A 15879-nucleotide genomic window follows, 5' to 3' on the forward strand; every position below is an offset into this window, starting at 1 on the left:
CTTCACCGTACAGCAGTTGCAGGCTAAGCAGCAAACATTGGCAGCTTGCAAAACACAGCAGCTCAGCTGATGCTCATTTACTCAGACACCCAGACACACTGATCTGCACTAAGGAGAGCAGTGACTCTACATCCCACAGTAGACAGTATATACTACGACAACAGACATACTTGGATCCCTCATCAGGGGGTGTTTAAAGATACATTTGAAGATACATACTTGAAAGAGCAAGCCTCTCTGGAAGAGTGAGCAAAATATGATATAGGAGAGAAACTTTTTTTTTCCCCTAAACTGGGAAGCTCTCCTTTTCCAAGTAAAACAAAACCAAATATCCTTCATTTAATGGGCATCATATATATTAATGTTCATTCTTCTCTTAAGAACCTCAAAACTAATGTAACTGAAGCTTATCAAAGGCTCAGTTAGGATTCAGCACTGACTGATACAAAAAGGAATATACAGATGAAGAAGAAAAATACAGAGAGCATCTGATTCAGAATTCACCTGCTGTATCTTCAATTTTTTTTGACCAGCTGTAAATGAAGGAGGATCACACTCTTCTTCCAAGTCAATCTTCATAAATTCATCTATGGTTAGCTGACTTGTTGGTGTGTCTTCAAACTCTGTCAACCTACCAAAGCATACAGCACATTACCACAACATCTTAAAGAGCTCTTCTAAAAATAACAAAATTTGTCAAACTGCTAAGTTATAGAATAAACACATCATTCATAGGAAATCTGGCACAAATACAGACTACATTAATATTGAAGAGATACTAATTGTTCCATTCCAAATTAGCTTTTGATTTATTAGTGTATGTGGCACACATTTGTTTTGATGAACAAAGACTGACAGAAATACTGCAGCCTCTATGGTCAGTTAAGTACAGACTGGCAAAAATAAGATGAGAAGCACTTCTCACTCCTCTTCTGTCTTTTGTTTTGTTATCAACAGCAACAACAGAATAGATTCCCAAATAAAACATCAGTCATCAGTTTTAGGAGTATGTTCAAAACTATTCCTGATATGTAAGTATGATTAATTTATGTATGCAAATGTTAAGGTAGCGTATCTTTGGCAGACTCAAAGAGGGACAAGAAGTAAGGCCACACCTTGAGTACTGTGTCCAGTTCTGGGCCCCTCAGCTTAGCAAAGATGTTGACTTGCTGGAAAGTGTCTAGAGAAGGGCAACAAAGCTGGTGAGGGGTTTAGAACACAAGCCCTATGAGGAGAGGCTAAGGGAGCTGGGGTTGCTTAGCCTGGAGAAGAGGAGGCTCAGGGGAGACCTTATTGCTCTCTACAACTACCTGAAGGGAGGTTGTAGCCAGGTGGGGGTTGGTCTCTTCTCCCAGGCAACCAGCACCAGAACAAGAGGACACAGTCTCAAGCTGCACCAGGGGAGGTTTAGGCTGAATGTTAGGAAGAAGTTCTTCATAGAGAGTTATTGGCCATTGGAATGGGCTGCCCAGGGAGGTGGTGGAATCACCATCACTGGAGGTGTTTAGGAAGAGACTGGATGGGGTGCTTGGTGCCATAGTTTAGTTGATTAGATAGTGTTGGATGATAGATTGGACTCGATCTCAAAGATCTCTTCCGACCTGGTTAATTCTATTCTAATCCCCCCAGGACACAGAAGCACTAATAAAGTGATCATCTGCACACACTGCATGGTAGAGATGAATGGGCAGAACTTTACAGTAATATACTTTGTTTAACATTCACATTTGAAATGTTCCTACCTATGTGAGAGATAGGACTGGGTAGATGGGGAATTGCCATGAAAGTACTTGGATTTTTCAAAGGAACTGAATCTTAAATGGGAGAACATTGTCATAAGTTCATGGACAAATTTCAACATTTTATACAGGTGGGTGAGAATGAGCACATCCATTTTACAGATGGAGAAAGTAAGACAAAAGGTTAAGTACAAAGCCAAGTCAGGAAATGTCTGGCAGAATGCTTTTCTGACAGAAAGTGCCCTTTTAATAGTATCAACATTTTCCATGGGAAAACAGCAGTGATGGGTCTGCAGCTGCTTCACTGGAATATTCCCATCTTCCAGAGGAAGCAAAGCTGACAACAGCTTCCATCTGCAAAAGGAAACTAAAAATGGTGATTCAGTACTCCCAGCACAGGACACTTCAGTATTTCTTACCCCTAACCACAGTTGTGGTTTTCTCCTCAATCCCTGATTGCAACAAAACTCCTTCCAAAGAAGGAATTTTCTATAGGACAGAAATTCAGTTTCCACCCAACTGCAGGGTCAAACCCAAGAGCACAGGACCACACCCTCTGCTCATATCTTCATCAGTACATGTATTTCTTTTTTTATAAACTGAAGAACAACATACAATGGGACACAGGCATACCAGAACTTCACAGCACTTTGCCTTGGAGGCAGCCTGCTCCCAGCCAGGGTGGCATGAAATGCACAGGAGAGCCAGGCACCTCTAGGTAAAACCAACTGTAAACAGCACACTGAGCCCAGGCATAGCTATGCTGTCCAGTGTTAATGCTGCTGAGGAGAACAAAGCCTCTGAAACATTAAGTCTCACTTTTGGAGTGCAGGCATCTCCATGAAGCCCCAAATTAGCAATGTATCTGAGACTGAATGACAGCCTAAAACTTTCCCTCAGAGTGCCAGGGACCAGCTCTCTCCTCCTCCCTTTCAGATCAAATTGGAGAGAAGAGGATGCTGTTGGCAGTAGCAGCACCCAGCTTTTAATTAACAGACTAGAAATCCTTCTCAGCCTTAACAGATTCCCAGAGTGCATTACCCACCTTCCAGGAGGGAGCCTCATCTCTCAGGCTAGAGCAAAAACCAGGCCAGGGTATTATTATATTAATACAGGATTCATTTAATGCCAAATCCATGCATCACTTCAGGAGCATTCCCTGCCACCATCATTAAACTATAGTCATTCACCTCTCCATGAATCATGCACTCACAGGTAATCCCACTAGAGCAGGACCTCTCCTCCCACCCAGTATTGCCTCATTAAAATGTTATTCCCCTCCCACTGCAAAAACCCTACAGGCAGCTTTTGCAAGGACACCCAGTCTGTTTACCCCCCACTCAGACTTACATTTGAGGTGAGCACTCAGACCTACAGCCCAGTCAAAACGGCAACACCTTCAGACATGCAGAGCAAGGTAGGAAACATCAGTAGCAAACCCAGTTGCTCATCAAGCAAGGTCTGGGACAAGATGACCATCCTTGGATTTCACCACCTGACCTTGTGCATTTCTCCCTGTGGACACTTGAAGCTTTGTCTGTCCTCTTCATCCACTGTGCTGTGTGACTCATATCTTGCACCCCTCACCTGCTAAAATGGCAGCATGGGTCTCTCCTAAGACATTCAGTACATCTGCACTAGGACAGGGCAGAGCTCCTTCAAGTTTGCTGGTGGTGCTACTAAGAAGCTCAAACCCACAGCACAGCAGACTATGCCACACAGCCACTAGTACCCAGTCCTATGCCCATGGCCTCTCCTCAGTCCTGATCCAAACCACATGGGATGAGGACTGACCACCCAGCAGTGAGGCCAGCCAGCATGACAGTGCAGACATAGCTCAGTGGCAAAGCCAAATGCTGAGCAGCACTTTATTTCTTCACATCTCGCCAGTCATAACCACATGGCTCTAGGTCTTCATCCTGAAATGAGGAAACATCCCTGATGGTCAGGATCACAGCTTGAGCACTACCTCTGTGGGAGAGTAAGCTGTTCACTCAACATTTTTCCCTTTAACTTGACATAAATAAATACCTGCCTTTGCCAACCACTTGCCTGCCTCAACATTTTACATTGGCTGATATCCAGACTACATATTTTTTAAACATTTCTTTAATTTTATCTAGTGTTTGGACACATGCCACCAAGGCAACACAGTGATGCAGGCAGCAGTCTACACCGCATGAAACAAGGTAACATTACTTTGGCAGCTAGGAGGAAACGATGAAAGCTTAATTATAAGCACAGCAATTTCAGGGGTGAGGGAGTGCCCTTGTGAAAAAAAAAAACCAAAAACAACAAAACAACAAAACCACACACACACACAAAAAAACAAAATAAAAACCCAACCCAACCCAAAACTGAAATAAAATAGCTACAGGCTATTTTTAAAGTCACACACAAAAATTATACTCAACTTCATTTCGCACTTTTATAAATCTAAAAAAATTCTAGTGAGAGTTGCTATTTAAAGTTATGCACAGGAGCAAAATAAACAGATATACAAATTAAGATATTATTTCCTTGGCACAAATTCAAAAACTGAAATTTGGCAGACAAGTATTTTCTATTTATAGTCAAAGTAGAGGCAACCACTACAGCTCAGGCTATGATTCAGCTTCCAGTATAAACCCTCCCCTTACAGTTTCTCACAGCAATCTCTTTCAAGCAAATTCCTCCAGGAGAAAAGTTTTTCCAGAGTTTGGTGTCATCTGCCCCTAACCCCAACCCTTTTTTTCAAAGAGAAATTTGCACAGCTTTTGTTTCATCCATTTAAGGACAAAACCACACCTCATCTTCTGATAAAGCACTTTTGTGCACAAAACAGTAAACCGATTCTGTTCACACTTAATTTAGCTCCCAATAAGGGAAAATGGGTCAGTCATTCTGAAGTTAGGAGCAATGGGTTTTTTACTTTGTTTTGTTTCAGAGATACCACCCAGTGGAGACTTATGAATCCAGTCTACAGCCAAGACTTAGAAAAAGACTTCTGCTAGCTGCTCAGTTTTAATGTTTAATTGAAATTCTGCTGCAGTGGAGTGAAACAAAGCACAAAAAAAGAACGAGATCTTCTGGAGTCCAGCAGACAAATGCTTCAGGAGTTCAAGTTCAAAGTCCAAGAAGGCTTTCTAAGCAGAGAGCATTTAGGAGAAACCACAGCGTTCTCCTACACAGACGCAATCAGCATCCAACTCTAGAAAGCAGGCGCACAATGAAGAGGTCTCTTGTGCTGGACCTCTACATAGAAGAGTAAACAAATTATAACTTCAGAAACAATTGTGTTTTTAAAGAGCGAGTGTGGCATTTAGCCTGAGCAGGCAGCCCTTAAGTTACCTGTTGTGAGAGGTCTTACTAGAGCATTTAACATATTTTATTAATGCATTAAAAAAAAAGGTCTAAGCTGAATACTGGCATGTTATTAGCCAATACAAATATAAATATATGAAAAAAGCTTTACTGCAAGGTAAGTTGGTGGCAGTAATTAAATTTCCCTGATTTTTCCCAAATTAACAATATAATTAAAACACCTTGTAATAACTTAGATATCTACATAATCTTAACTGTCACATCAGTTAGAAATATTCTAATAGGTCAGATGATTTGACAAGTGAAACATCTGCAAACTCTGGAAAACTCAGGGATTTGCTTTGTATCTTAGTGAAGTACCAAAATGCTGCAGTACACACTCTTCTAAGTTCAGAATTCACAGATGTGCAAAGCATCACTATTTTTCATATTACAAATTCAACAGTCTATTGGATCACCCTTCTGTCCCCACTTTTTCCCAAGTTAGAGGGTGTTTATGCATGAACTATATAGGGATGTACATAAACATACACCTTAAAATGACACTTAAAATAGAATATGTACCAGAAATAACTATTAAATGCTTCCTACATGACTAAAAAAAATTTCAGTATCTACCAGTATGTCAACAAACAAAAGTGTAGTCTCATTCTATGTCATCATATGTGTGTATATATATGTGTGTGTGTGTGTGTATATATAATTTTACACATACTTGCAGCAATATAAAAAACATATTTTTATAAAACTATATGCATATCTCCTTACTAAAAGTAAGGCCAAAATCAGAGGCGATCCAGTTACTGTGGTTTTACAGCTCACACCTTATCACTGGAGCTGTGCTGAATTAGCCTGCCTGTGCTCACAGCCCAATGCACTATAGACAGAGATATTTTCACTTAAACAACTTCCACAGTGTATTACATTTCACCTCTCTTTGCAATGGACTGAAAGCACACACACCTAGTCATTTACTGCAGATTAATTGGTGACTGATAATTTATGGTGCTCATTTGCTGGCAACTCTCTGTCATTTTGCTAAACACTAAAGAATAGGAACCTTGAAAGATTTATTGTACTAAATAAAAGCACCATCTAGAATTAGTTGCTTTTACTTCTCCATACCAAAACAGAGATTGTCACAAATTAATTGGCATAAATTTTAAAGCCCTGTTTCTGCCAGTGCTTACACATGTAGTTAACCTGAGTTAACACTTGTACACATGATTAGCCCATCAATAATCACACCAACAGATCTTCCTGGACATCCCAGCAGTCCACCAGCTTAAACCATCTGGAATTTTTGTTCTTGGCTTTTTTCCCCCCCTTGATTAAAGTGTTCAGACCATGCTAATGAAACAAAATGCTTTAGCATTCCTTAAAAATTTGTTTTGTTAGCACGGCTTCACCACTATGCTCTGTCAAAAACACTCTATGATCTCCTAGAAAAGCAAAGCACTGTGCTGCTTAATTTCTTAACAGCTCTTCAGATGAGAAGTCAAACACAAAGAAAACTGTTTACAAGAACTAAGCCCAAGTTAGTGCTAAGAAATTAATTATTGTTTCAAAAATAATAGACACCAAATAATTTTGAAAATACATTTTTAAGTATCAAGTACTACAATATATTAGGAATCTAATTAATGTATTAGCTTACTAGCTGTATAGAAGATGGACTTAGAAAAAGAAATATTGCCTGTGAAATTGGATTCATAAAAAATAAAACCTTTTTTCATTAAAACATGCAATCCAGCTTACAAAGGTATGCAATATCAAAACATGGATCAAGTTGCATTTTACTCACCATACTAGAAAGATTTCTAGAAATCATCTCTAAGCAACTGGAAATTACTTAATTGGAGACATAAAATATTTCTCAGTTTTCTTTCTTAGCTTATAACAGCAGAGAGTGAAGGGGTTCTATGGCTGCTGAGCTGAGATCAGAGTGGACACCAATGCAAGCTCCATCACATGAAGCAATTTTCCATTTTCTGAAAGCTCCTCTCTATGACTCAACACAGGGCACTTATACAACTCTGACATACTAAGCATCCTCTTTCCTTCTTCATGCTCAAATATCTTAGGTAAACAGCTCTCACTTTATTCATCAGATACCTTTCACAGGATTTTAGCATGGCTTTACTTGGATCACAGTCTAGCACAGACCTCTTCACACCTTTCCCTTTAGCACTGGCCTTGATGTGGCTTTGGCATTTTGGAAAACGTAACCTCACATCCACCTTGCAGCTATGCACAACCCTGCTACCTTCTTTTTTCATCCTGACTCTGGACTCATTGTATCAACTTTGGACATTAGGAAGAAGTTCTTTACTCTGAGGGTGGTATAACACTGGAACAGATTGCCCATTCCTTGAGACTTTCAAGGTCAGACTTGATGAGACGCTGAGCAATCTAAACAAACTGAGGATGCTCCTGGTTACTGCAGGGGGTTTGGGCTAGAAGACCTCTAGCGATCCCTTCCAACCCTGTGCATACTATGATTATAACTTGCTTCTCGCTTTGCCTGCTCTCACAGACATGTACCCAGCTCAAGATTGACCGGGATCTTGGACATGAAGCTTATGCGAGATATACACTGCAGAAATGGAAATAAGAAAAGCTGCAGGCAATACATTTATCTCTATACATGAATCTTTAATTTTTCCAGAAAATTACCAACGCAGTCATTTAAAGAGCTATAGCTGGGCCCCCAGGATATGAGCAATGGACCCCATTTATGAAAATCCCTGTGGCATCTCCAAATGGCAAATGAAGTTCCTTTGTAGCAAGTCTTGTCTTCCTTCCCCAACAATGCTATTTTGTTGTGGGGAAAAAAATTCACCTCATAAATGAACCCTTTAAACCTAATCTGGCCTTTCAGCTCAATTCCTACTAAATGCATCTTTACTTCTTATGAAGTTCATCACAAGTAGGTTTTTTAACAGATAGTACTTTACGGAATTGAGAAGAAATATTTTTTTATGCAAAAAAGCAGCTCAATTTAAAGATAAAGAGAGTAAGCCAAAGAAGTAAAATGCAAGTGTTAACAAAGATAAGCTGATTTTTTTTTTTTTATTTCTATTGAAGAAGTGCATAAGATCTTTAAACAGGCATAAGGGCCACATAGCATTAGATAAAGTACAATGGACAAATGTCACAAAAATATTCTCCCTGCAGATAAGACAGAACTTAGTATGCAGAAAAAGGATGCTGTAGGTGAAAGAAGGGGCAGAGTATATAAAGGCTAAAAAGGCAGCAGCAAAGACAGGTGTATTGAACACAGGCACAAATGTGAAAAACTAAATAACATTGCTGGATTTATTAAAAGTTAATTTCTACTATCTCCCGAGATGATTACACAGAAAATAACAACTTGACTAATTAGTTAATATTTGTACAGTACTTTGAATATATAACGTGATATATAAGTTAATATTGTTTTAATTAGACTGGAAATTAGATTGAATTATCAGTGCCTTTATTAATATTTAATCCATTCACGTTCAACCTCAGCAAAAGCTTTACATTTTAATTGTGTGCTTCAAAATATAAAGCTAGAAGTCCCCATGACATAACCACAAAGTTTTATTTCCAAGGTCCTATCAAAACCACATGCATATAAAAATAAACACATACTGTTTTTTAACAAAACAGATGGTTAAATTAAGAACTCTTCATTCAAAGATGAGTGACAGGGTCTATGGGCCATGTTTTGTTGCTTTCTCCTTCCAAAAGAGATTCCTTCAAGTCATCAATTTTTGTAACCTTAAGGTACATCAATTTTTGTGAACCTCCTCCTACAAGCCACTACTCCTCCAGCACACAGCAATGAAAGAGTAGATGATGGACTACAGGTACCTAGGGCTTGGTGCTTTTCAGCTGATGGACAACAGGGAGAACTAATCCACTTTCACACAGCCGCATCAGCTGCTTTGCACAGGATCAGACACACTGCCTTTCTTTGGGAAGGGCTGCTACCCCTTGATAAGGGTCTTCCCAAAACAGGAAACCAAACAGGGCCTTCTTAGAAAGCTTCAGTCCCACATCCTCATCTAAGCTACTTGATCAACAAAACTCTCTCCCCACTCGGTTGCTGGGCTATGGGCACAGGGCAGGGGGAGAAGGCACCTCATGTCAGAGTCACCCCTTCCCTTGCAGATTTCTGCCATCAAAACCCATTGTCCCTGAAAGCAAATCCAGCTTCCAAGGGTTTGTGTTTGCCCAGGAGCCATGTAGGCAACTGGAAGCTAAATCAAACCCTGAAGAAGAACCTGCAGGCTGGAAGTTTCAGTGTTATCTGCGTTCCTGTGGTTTCACTTCAAGAGCCATCAGGGCAAAGCCATCATCAGTGAGCACAGCATCCAATACAATCCATTAATGAGCATTCATGCAACTCTACTCAACACCTTCATGATGCACAAAGCAGCAGTAACTCTTTACAAACCAGAGTAACTACAGCAATAATTAAAAGGAAGTAAAACCCCATATCAAACTGAGAAGCAAAGAAATTTTTGAGAACATGAAACAGATTTTTATTAGACAGATTCTATTTGATGGGATTTTGAGAGGAATTCTTAAAAGAAGAGGAAAAAACTCAAGTGCAGGAGTTACTCAACGTTTGGTTTTTTGTTGTGGGTTTTTTCCCCTTCATTAAATACTATATAACATGCTTTTATTTGAAAAACATCAATCAAATTTATAGATTCATGATAAATACATTTGTAATTATAGCTGCCTGAAAATAATTCAGCTGTCACGTTTACCCTGTCAAAGTAAATAACGCTGTCATTTTAGTTGATGTGTACGACTTGAGTAAACATTTCAAAGCATGAATTTTGAAGTAAGATTTCTTCGCCTGAAACAATTGCTCAAATTAATTTTCCTTCCAACTCTCATTTATTATGCATATTTTCCTAGTAAGAACAAACTATTTAAGCATCTTGAAGTAGATTGTGGGTGCATAAACCATTAATCATACAGAATGCACACTAAAACACATCCTGTTGTCCAGAGGACAAAAAAAAAGTAGCATTTGTACTGCTCCATCGTTATAGCCACAGTACTTTGAAGCACTTCAAACACTTTAAATTTATCCCTATACCACCCATGCATGGCAGAGAAATAGCACCATTCCTGTTCCACAAATTAGTATCTAGGGCATAAATATTTTTCATAATTAAGAAATTAATTCTATTAACAAGTATTAGACTCGGATGGATGCATTTAAGCTGGTCTCAGCAAGGTGGAGAGAAAAGAGAGACATCAGGGAAGCTTTCCAAAGACAGACCTTGGTGCAACAAACTTAAGAATACAATGGTGGTGAAAAACTTTCCAACTGAGGGCAAGAGAAAGCGTGGTACTTCAAAGTTAGGTTATTTATTACTGAATTTACAGGGGAAAAAATGCTGCAAGTTTTCAAAACCAAAACAGGAAAAAATAAGATGACTGCTTACTTCCTCAAAATATGGAAAACACTACAAGATCTTAAAAAAAAAACCCAAACATGCCAAAGGTACTTGGGAAATTCCCACTTTCAGGCTGACATTCTGCTAATAATTCCACTTTGGATCCCTTCAATGACATCAGCACTAGACTTGGCGTGCCTTCTTCTGTATATTAGTAGTGCAATACTATCAAAAATTAATATTTCAGTAAAACATTTTGAAAAGTTCTGTTCAATAACAGCTAAAGGAGAAGACTTTTCAGCACTGTTTTGGATTAATGAATAAAAAAATCCTAGAGTACACACTCTGCTTTCAGAGTCAATCAATTATGTCTTTGGAGGACATGACAACACTGTTAACATTTCTGACCCAATGTTATTTTTGCCTCCAACTCTCCACTTGCAAATGGGCACAGTGTTCCTTACCATCTTTGCTAAGTACTTGAGGCCTTACATAAGAGGTGTTAGTACTTTAAAAATGACCAGCTAAAACATCTTGTGGTTATTCTTGGCACTTCTGAAAAGGAAAAGAACCTGATTTTCTCTGATATACATTCATTTTAGACTACACTTCTTTTCAGCATTGTAAACAAAAGATAAAAGCAATAAAGCTGCACTGACCTTTTCCTTAATGTAGACTCACAAACCTTGACCACCCTGATGACCTCTTTAACAGTACGTCGGAAATCATGCATTCTTGCTGCCACTAGCAGAGCTGGAGAATAAGTAGGGAAAGTCAACGTCAAAAAGAGGAAAATTTACTGAAGAAAAGCAGAAAACAGATAACTATGCCCTCTCTTTGTTCCTGCCTTCAGCAAAAGAGTTTACAAATGCTTACACTCACCTGTACCTCTGAGTACAGGTGATGGACTTGACCTTACAAAATTTTGCTTCCTACCCAAAAACATTAAACTGATTGTAAATTGCACCCTGTTCTTTAACTTTTGGAAAACCATGGTCAGCTGCTTAAAATACAGCACAAGAACATCTCATTGATCACATATTTTCAAAGTTACCATCTTTTTAGTAGAATTTACTAGCCTTGAATGAAAACATCTCCAGCAAGACACTGAATCTGCTTAGACTATTATCCTCACTGTTGTGACCACCATTCCTGTCTTGCTAGTGGCCAAGTGCTCTCCTACAAGACGCCCTTCTACAGCTAGATAACAAGCTGTACTGGCTGCATTCACATTAGTGTGGTGATTAAGAGCACTAGCTCTATTTTGAAGTATCATCCCCACTCATTGTGCTGTAGGCAGAACAGTGTTAAGCATGCAAAAGTGCTTCCTCTCAGAGAAAACTAAACCACAGCTCCACTTCAGGTATGTGTTTGAAGTGCTCCAGTTCCTAACAGGAACATCAGGGGATAAAATAACAACTGGTCCTTCAAACGACATGTGGCACAGGCATTTAGGCCAGGGAACCAAACTAAACCCAGTGCATAGTACACCACATGAACTTCATACTGCATGGATGGATGTAGGCAAATCTGCATCATCTGCTTCAGTCTATTGATCCATGTCTGTTGCATCAAAATACTTGCTTGTGTGGATATAGCCTACGCAGTGAATCAAAGATCAGGCTGGTCTCCTGTAGAGTCTATCCTCAAGATTTTAGCAATGTGCAATAAGCAAACACTATTAACAAAAAGATGCTAGAAATTTCAAGAAGCTTGCATAGTCCTAGACTCCTTAAGATCTGAGTGCTGTTTCTCATTCCAGCATGCACACATAAGATCTTTTAAATACCATATAGATGTGAACATTGTGACTATACATTCTCCATTGCTCTGACCTGACTAGCTGGCACTGCCTACCTTTTAACCTAGCCCTCCCAAACCCGTAGGTGTTTTTGTAACCATCAGGACAGTGATGGATCTTGGAAAAAGATGAAGGAGAGGAAAATAATACTAGAGAACAGGTCAAAGAGGGCAATGCTTGCATAAGACACTGTGTAAAGACACAAATCAAAGTGCCTGCACTAATGGTGCCATTTTAGCTGACAATAAAACCTTTTAGCAGCTACAGCTTGCAGAGATTGTAGGTGAGAAGAGCACCAGAAAAGGAGGTTAAAAAAATCCAAAACGTAAGACACAAAGGATCTAAGCATATAGGAGCAAGGGCAAAAATGAAGTTTGTGTTTCAGAAGACCTACATAATCTAAAGGTGCCTGACAGCACGAAACCAAGAGAACACAGCATCACCAAGGACATGAGAAAATCATCACCTGTTCCTAACTAACAGCCTCTCCTGTCCATCCCCCAGCAGGAGAGGTGATACACCCAGAATATGACATACCTGCTCCACAGAGCCCGGAGGGCCGGCGGCCAGTGTGCATCCAGTCCCGCTTCATTCTCTGCAACAGCCTGAGAGCTGTCATGGACACCTCGTGGTTCTTATCCCCAAACTCCAGCATGTGTGCAAATCGAGGAATGTACAAACACGGATCTGCAACAGAAAGCAATACAATTATTTCTAATCCTAACCTTTGATTTAGGAAATGTGGTACTCAAGAAGCAGTTCTGTGGGGCTGTCATGGTTGGCTCACTTCACATCTCAACAAACAGCACGCTCTGTGCTAAGGTTAAGAAGCCCCTTTTTGGCTAAGCTAAACCAAAATTCTTCTTTCCTTTATAGACAAAAAACCTTTAGAAGCCTGCACACAGGTTTTCCTACATGCTTTTCAGAGTCCAAAGCTATAGATACTGACTCTGACATGTGAGGAGCACTACCGGTATCACTGAAATTATGCACAAAGCTAAGCACTTGTAAAAGCTTTTGTGGAACAAGGACATGTCTTTGGGTATAAAACTTTTAGAATCTGGTGCAAAGTAGCAAATAAAGTAACTTGTGTCATTTGCTTAGAATTCCACGTCTCTAACAAAAATCTGCTCACATCTTTGAAGTTAATTCCAGCTCCTGCTCATGTTCCAACAACACAAGATGCTGTTTATTACAGATACTAAGGCATAGTCTCCATCAGCACAAATTGCTAGACCCCAATTAACATCAACAACACCATAACAATTTACATCGGGCACAGATCTACCTCCACATGTCTAAACTTATTTCAAGTGTTGGTGTTACCGGCTTCAAACTAACCAAAATATATCAGTACAGACTGTGCTTTACCTAAACCAATTTATAATTTATCAAACAATCTTGTAAAAGCTACACTTAACACATGTTTACTCTTATTTGAAGCATCAATTTCTCATTTCCTGCCAGCCTTTTGTCACTGGACCGAAAATCCATCATGTACGGTAAATTGTTAACTATTTGTCTCAACTCAATTTCCTTAGCTGATCCTCTACATAGACACTTAAAACTGATAACGATGAAAATTCAGCTTGAAACACTGGAACAATCTTACAGATTTACAATTAATCAAAGCAGTTTCATTTAGCACCAAGGTGTAACAATGATGCCCTGTTGTTATCCATAATTACAAAGATCACACCGTAGGTTATTGTGCCTCTCAGCCCTGCAGAAGCATTTAAATGAAAGCATTTATCAAGCAAGAACTTCCAAACCCCTCTCCCTGAAAACATGCCAGAGAGCAGTCACCTTCTTAACATGACCCTAAAAATAACAGAATCATTTAGGTAGGAAAAGACCTTCTAAAATCATCAAGTCCAACCATTAACTCAGCACTGCCAAGCCCATCAAAGGTTTAGGAAAGACTAAGCAGTCCTGATGATTCAGGAAGCAGTTCTGTGTTTCCAGGTATGATTATGTAAAACTGCCCAACAGAAATGACCCATTCCAAAATACAACAACAAAATCCCTTTCAGAAGTGACAGCCTGGGGTTCAACAGGCTTTAAACTTTGCTCTTTGCCTACAGACATGCATGAGGTGTTAACAATGCAACATCTGGTTGGCTTTCCCATCTCTCCTTACCCCAAAATGGTTCAACTTCAGCTCCTCCGGCCATGGAGCAGAGCAAAACACAGCAATTCACGGCTTTCTCTTTGGAGTGGAGTTTTGGGAGTATTTACACGTTCACATTGTAGCTGTTCAGACATTTCTGCTGGCAGTCATGCCCACAGGTCGTTTGACAAAACATTGCACATTGTTAATTTAAATTCTGAAGCTCCCAAACAGGCAGAAAATGAATATGCCTGTGAGTTTTAAGTGAAAAGCCTTAAAGAGGCCATAAACAGCTATAAAGTAATACTACCAATATATAAATACAGATCCAAGGTTAACATACACGTTCTGCATGCATGCAAACGTTAAGGAAAAAAAAAAAAAAGAAAAATTAGTTGTAAAACCCAAACACCTTGATTCCTTCCCCAAGAACTGAACAAGCACCAAAAGACCCTGCTCACTAGGTGAGCCCCCTACTTTCTAGGAGACTCATGGGACCCAAACTCTTGGATGTGAGTGAGCAAGTTCAAGTGGAGCAAACCCCACTGGGTCTCCAGAACAGGGGTTACAGGGATGTGGACAGGAAGAAAACCGTGATTTTCGTTTTTAAGAATTGTGAATCTGGTTTTGTGAAGACTTTCGCTTTTCTCCCTGTCCTACTCGTGACTTGGAACTTGGGAGTTCTCGAAGAACCTAGATGCCGCATAGTCATTTACAGGAAGATACAAAAATCTCTTGAAAGCTGTTCTGGAGAGTGACTTCCCGACCAGATAAACGGACCGGTAGGCTCGGGGACAGAAGCCGAAGCCGGAGCCGTACCCCGCCGTCTTCCCAACCCCACGGGAACGGTCTCCCAGAAAACTAGCGTGGACCCAGACCAGGAAAGCCCGCACAAGCGGGGTATAGCGGGTTCAAGACTGCAAAAAAACAGCCAAAGAAACACTCCGTCACCTTCTCTCGACTTAAATAATTCCGCCCTGGCCATGCCCCCGGCGCCGGCACCCGCGGAGCTGCGCGGCGCTGCGGCGCCCCCGCCCGGACCGGCAGAGAAGGGCGGTGCGGACCCCAGGCCGGCCCGCCCTACTCCGTTCCGCTACAGCTGCCCCTGCGCCGGTCGCAACCACGGTAGTCCGGCTGGGCGCAGGAGCAACGGGCGTTGGAGAGACTGCCGGGCTTTCCTGCGGTGCTGGCAGAAGGGAACTTGGGGACGTGGCGGAGCTTGGACCTGCGCACGTACCCGTGCCCCCGGGCCGGTACCGCCAGCAGAGCGCCCCCAGGCGGGCAGCTGAGAGTGCGCGGGGGGCACACCGGGGCGTGCAGAAGACTGACACACGGCGGGGCGGGACACGGATACCCCCCCGCACCTCGGCGCTCCCCATTGGCGTGGGCCGTAGTGACGCGCAGCGCGGCAGCTGCCTATTAGGGCGGGAGGCGGAGGCAAGGCCCGGCAGAGCCGCGTAGAGCTCCGTCCTGCAGCGCCGCATCCCGCCGCCAGCACTGCGAGGGGAGCGCCGCGGGCAG

At 41.0% G+C, this 15879-nt stretch overlaps 1 protein-coding gene across 5 annotated transcripts in view; it reads right to left on the reverse strand.

Annotated features, from left to right (window-relative positions):
• Positions 1–15879, reverse strand: part of BRF1 (BRF1 RNA polymerase III transcription initiation factor subunit) — a 178193-nt gene that overhangs the window by 76214 nt on the left and 86100 nt on the right. For 4 of the 5 annotated variants that reach the window (XR_010988633.1, XM_068148887.1, XM_068148886.1 and 1 more), the window contains exons 6-8: positions 12786–12935; positions 11107–11200; positions 505–631 (exon numbers count right to left, since the gene is read on the reverse strand). Coding sequence is in view for 4 of the 5 variants with exons in the window: in XM_068148887.1 (XP_068004988.1) it covers positions 505–631; positions 11107–11200; positions 12786–12935 (371 nt within the window). In the remaining variant the exon portion in view is untranslated. Of the gene's footprint in view, positions 1–504; positions 632–11106; positions 11201–12785; positions 12936–14388; positions 14489–15879 lie in introns of those variants that run through there. The other variant, XM_068148889.1, reaches the window with a different exon arrangement.

Source organism: Melanerpes formicivorus, unplaced genomic scaffold (assembly GCF_026170545.1).
Source record: "Melanerpes formicivorus ecotype bairdi unplaced genomic scaffold, bMelFor1.0.p_v2 SCAF_17, whole genome shotgun sequence".
NCBI lineage: Eukaryota > Metazoa > Chordata > Aves > Piciformes > Picidae > Melanerpes > Melanerpes formicivorus.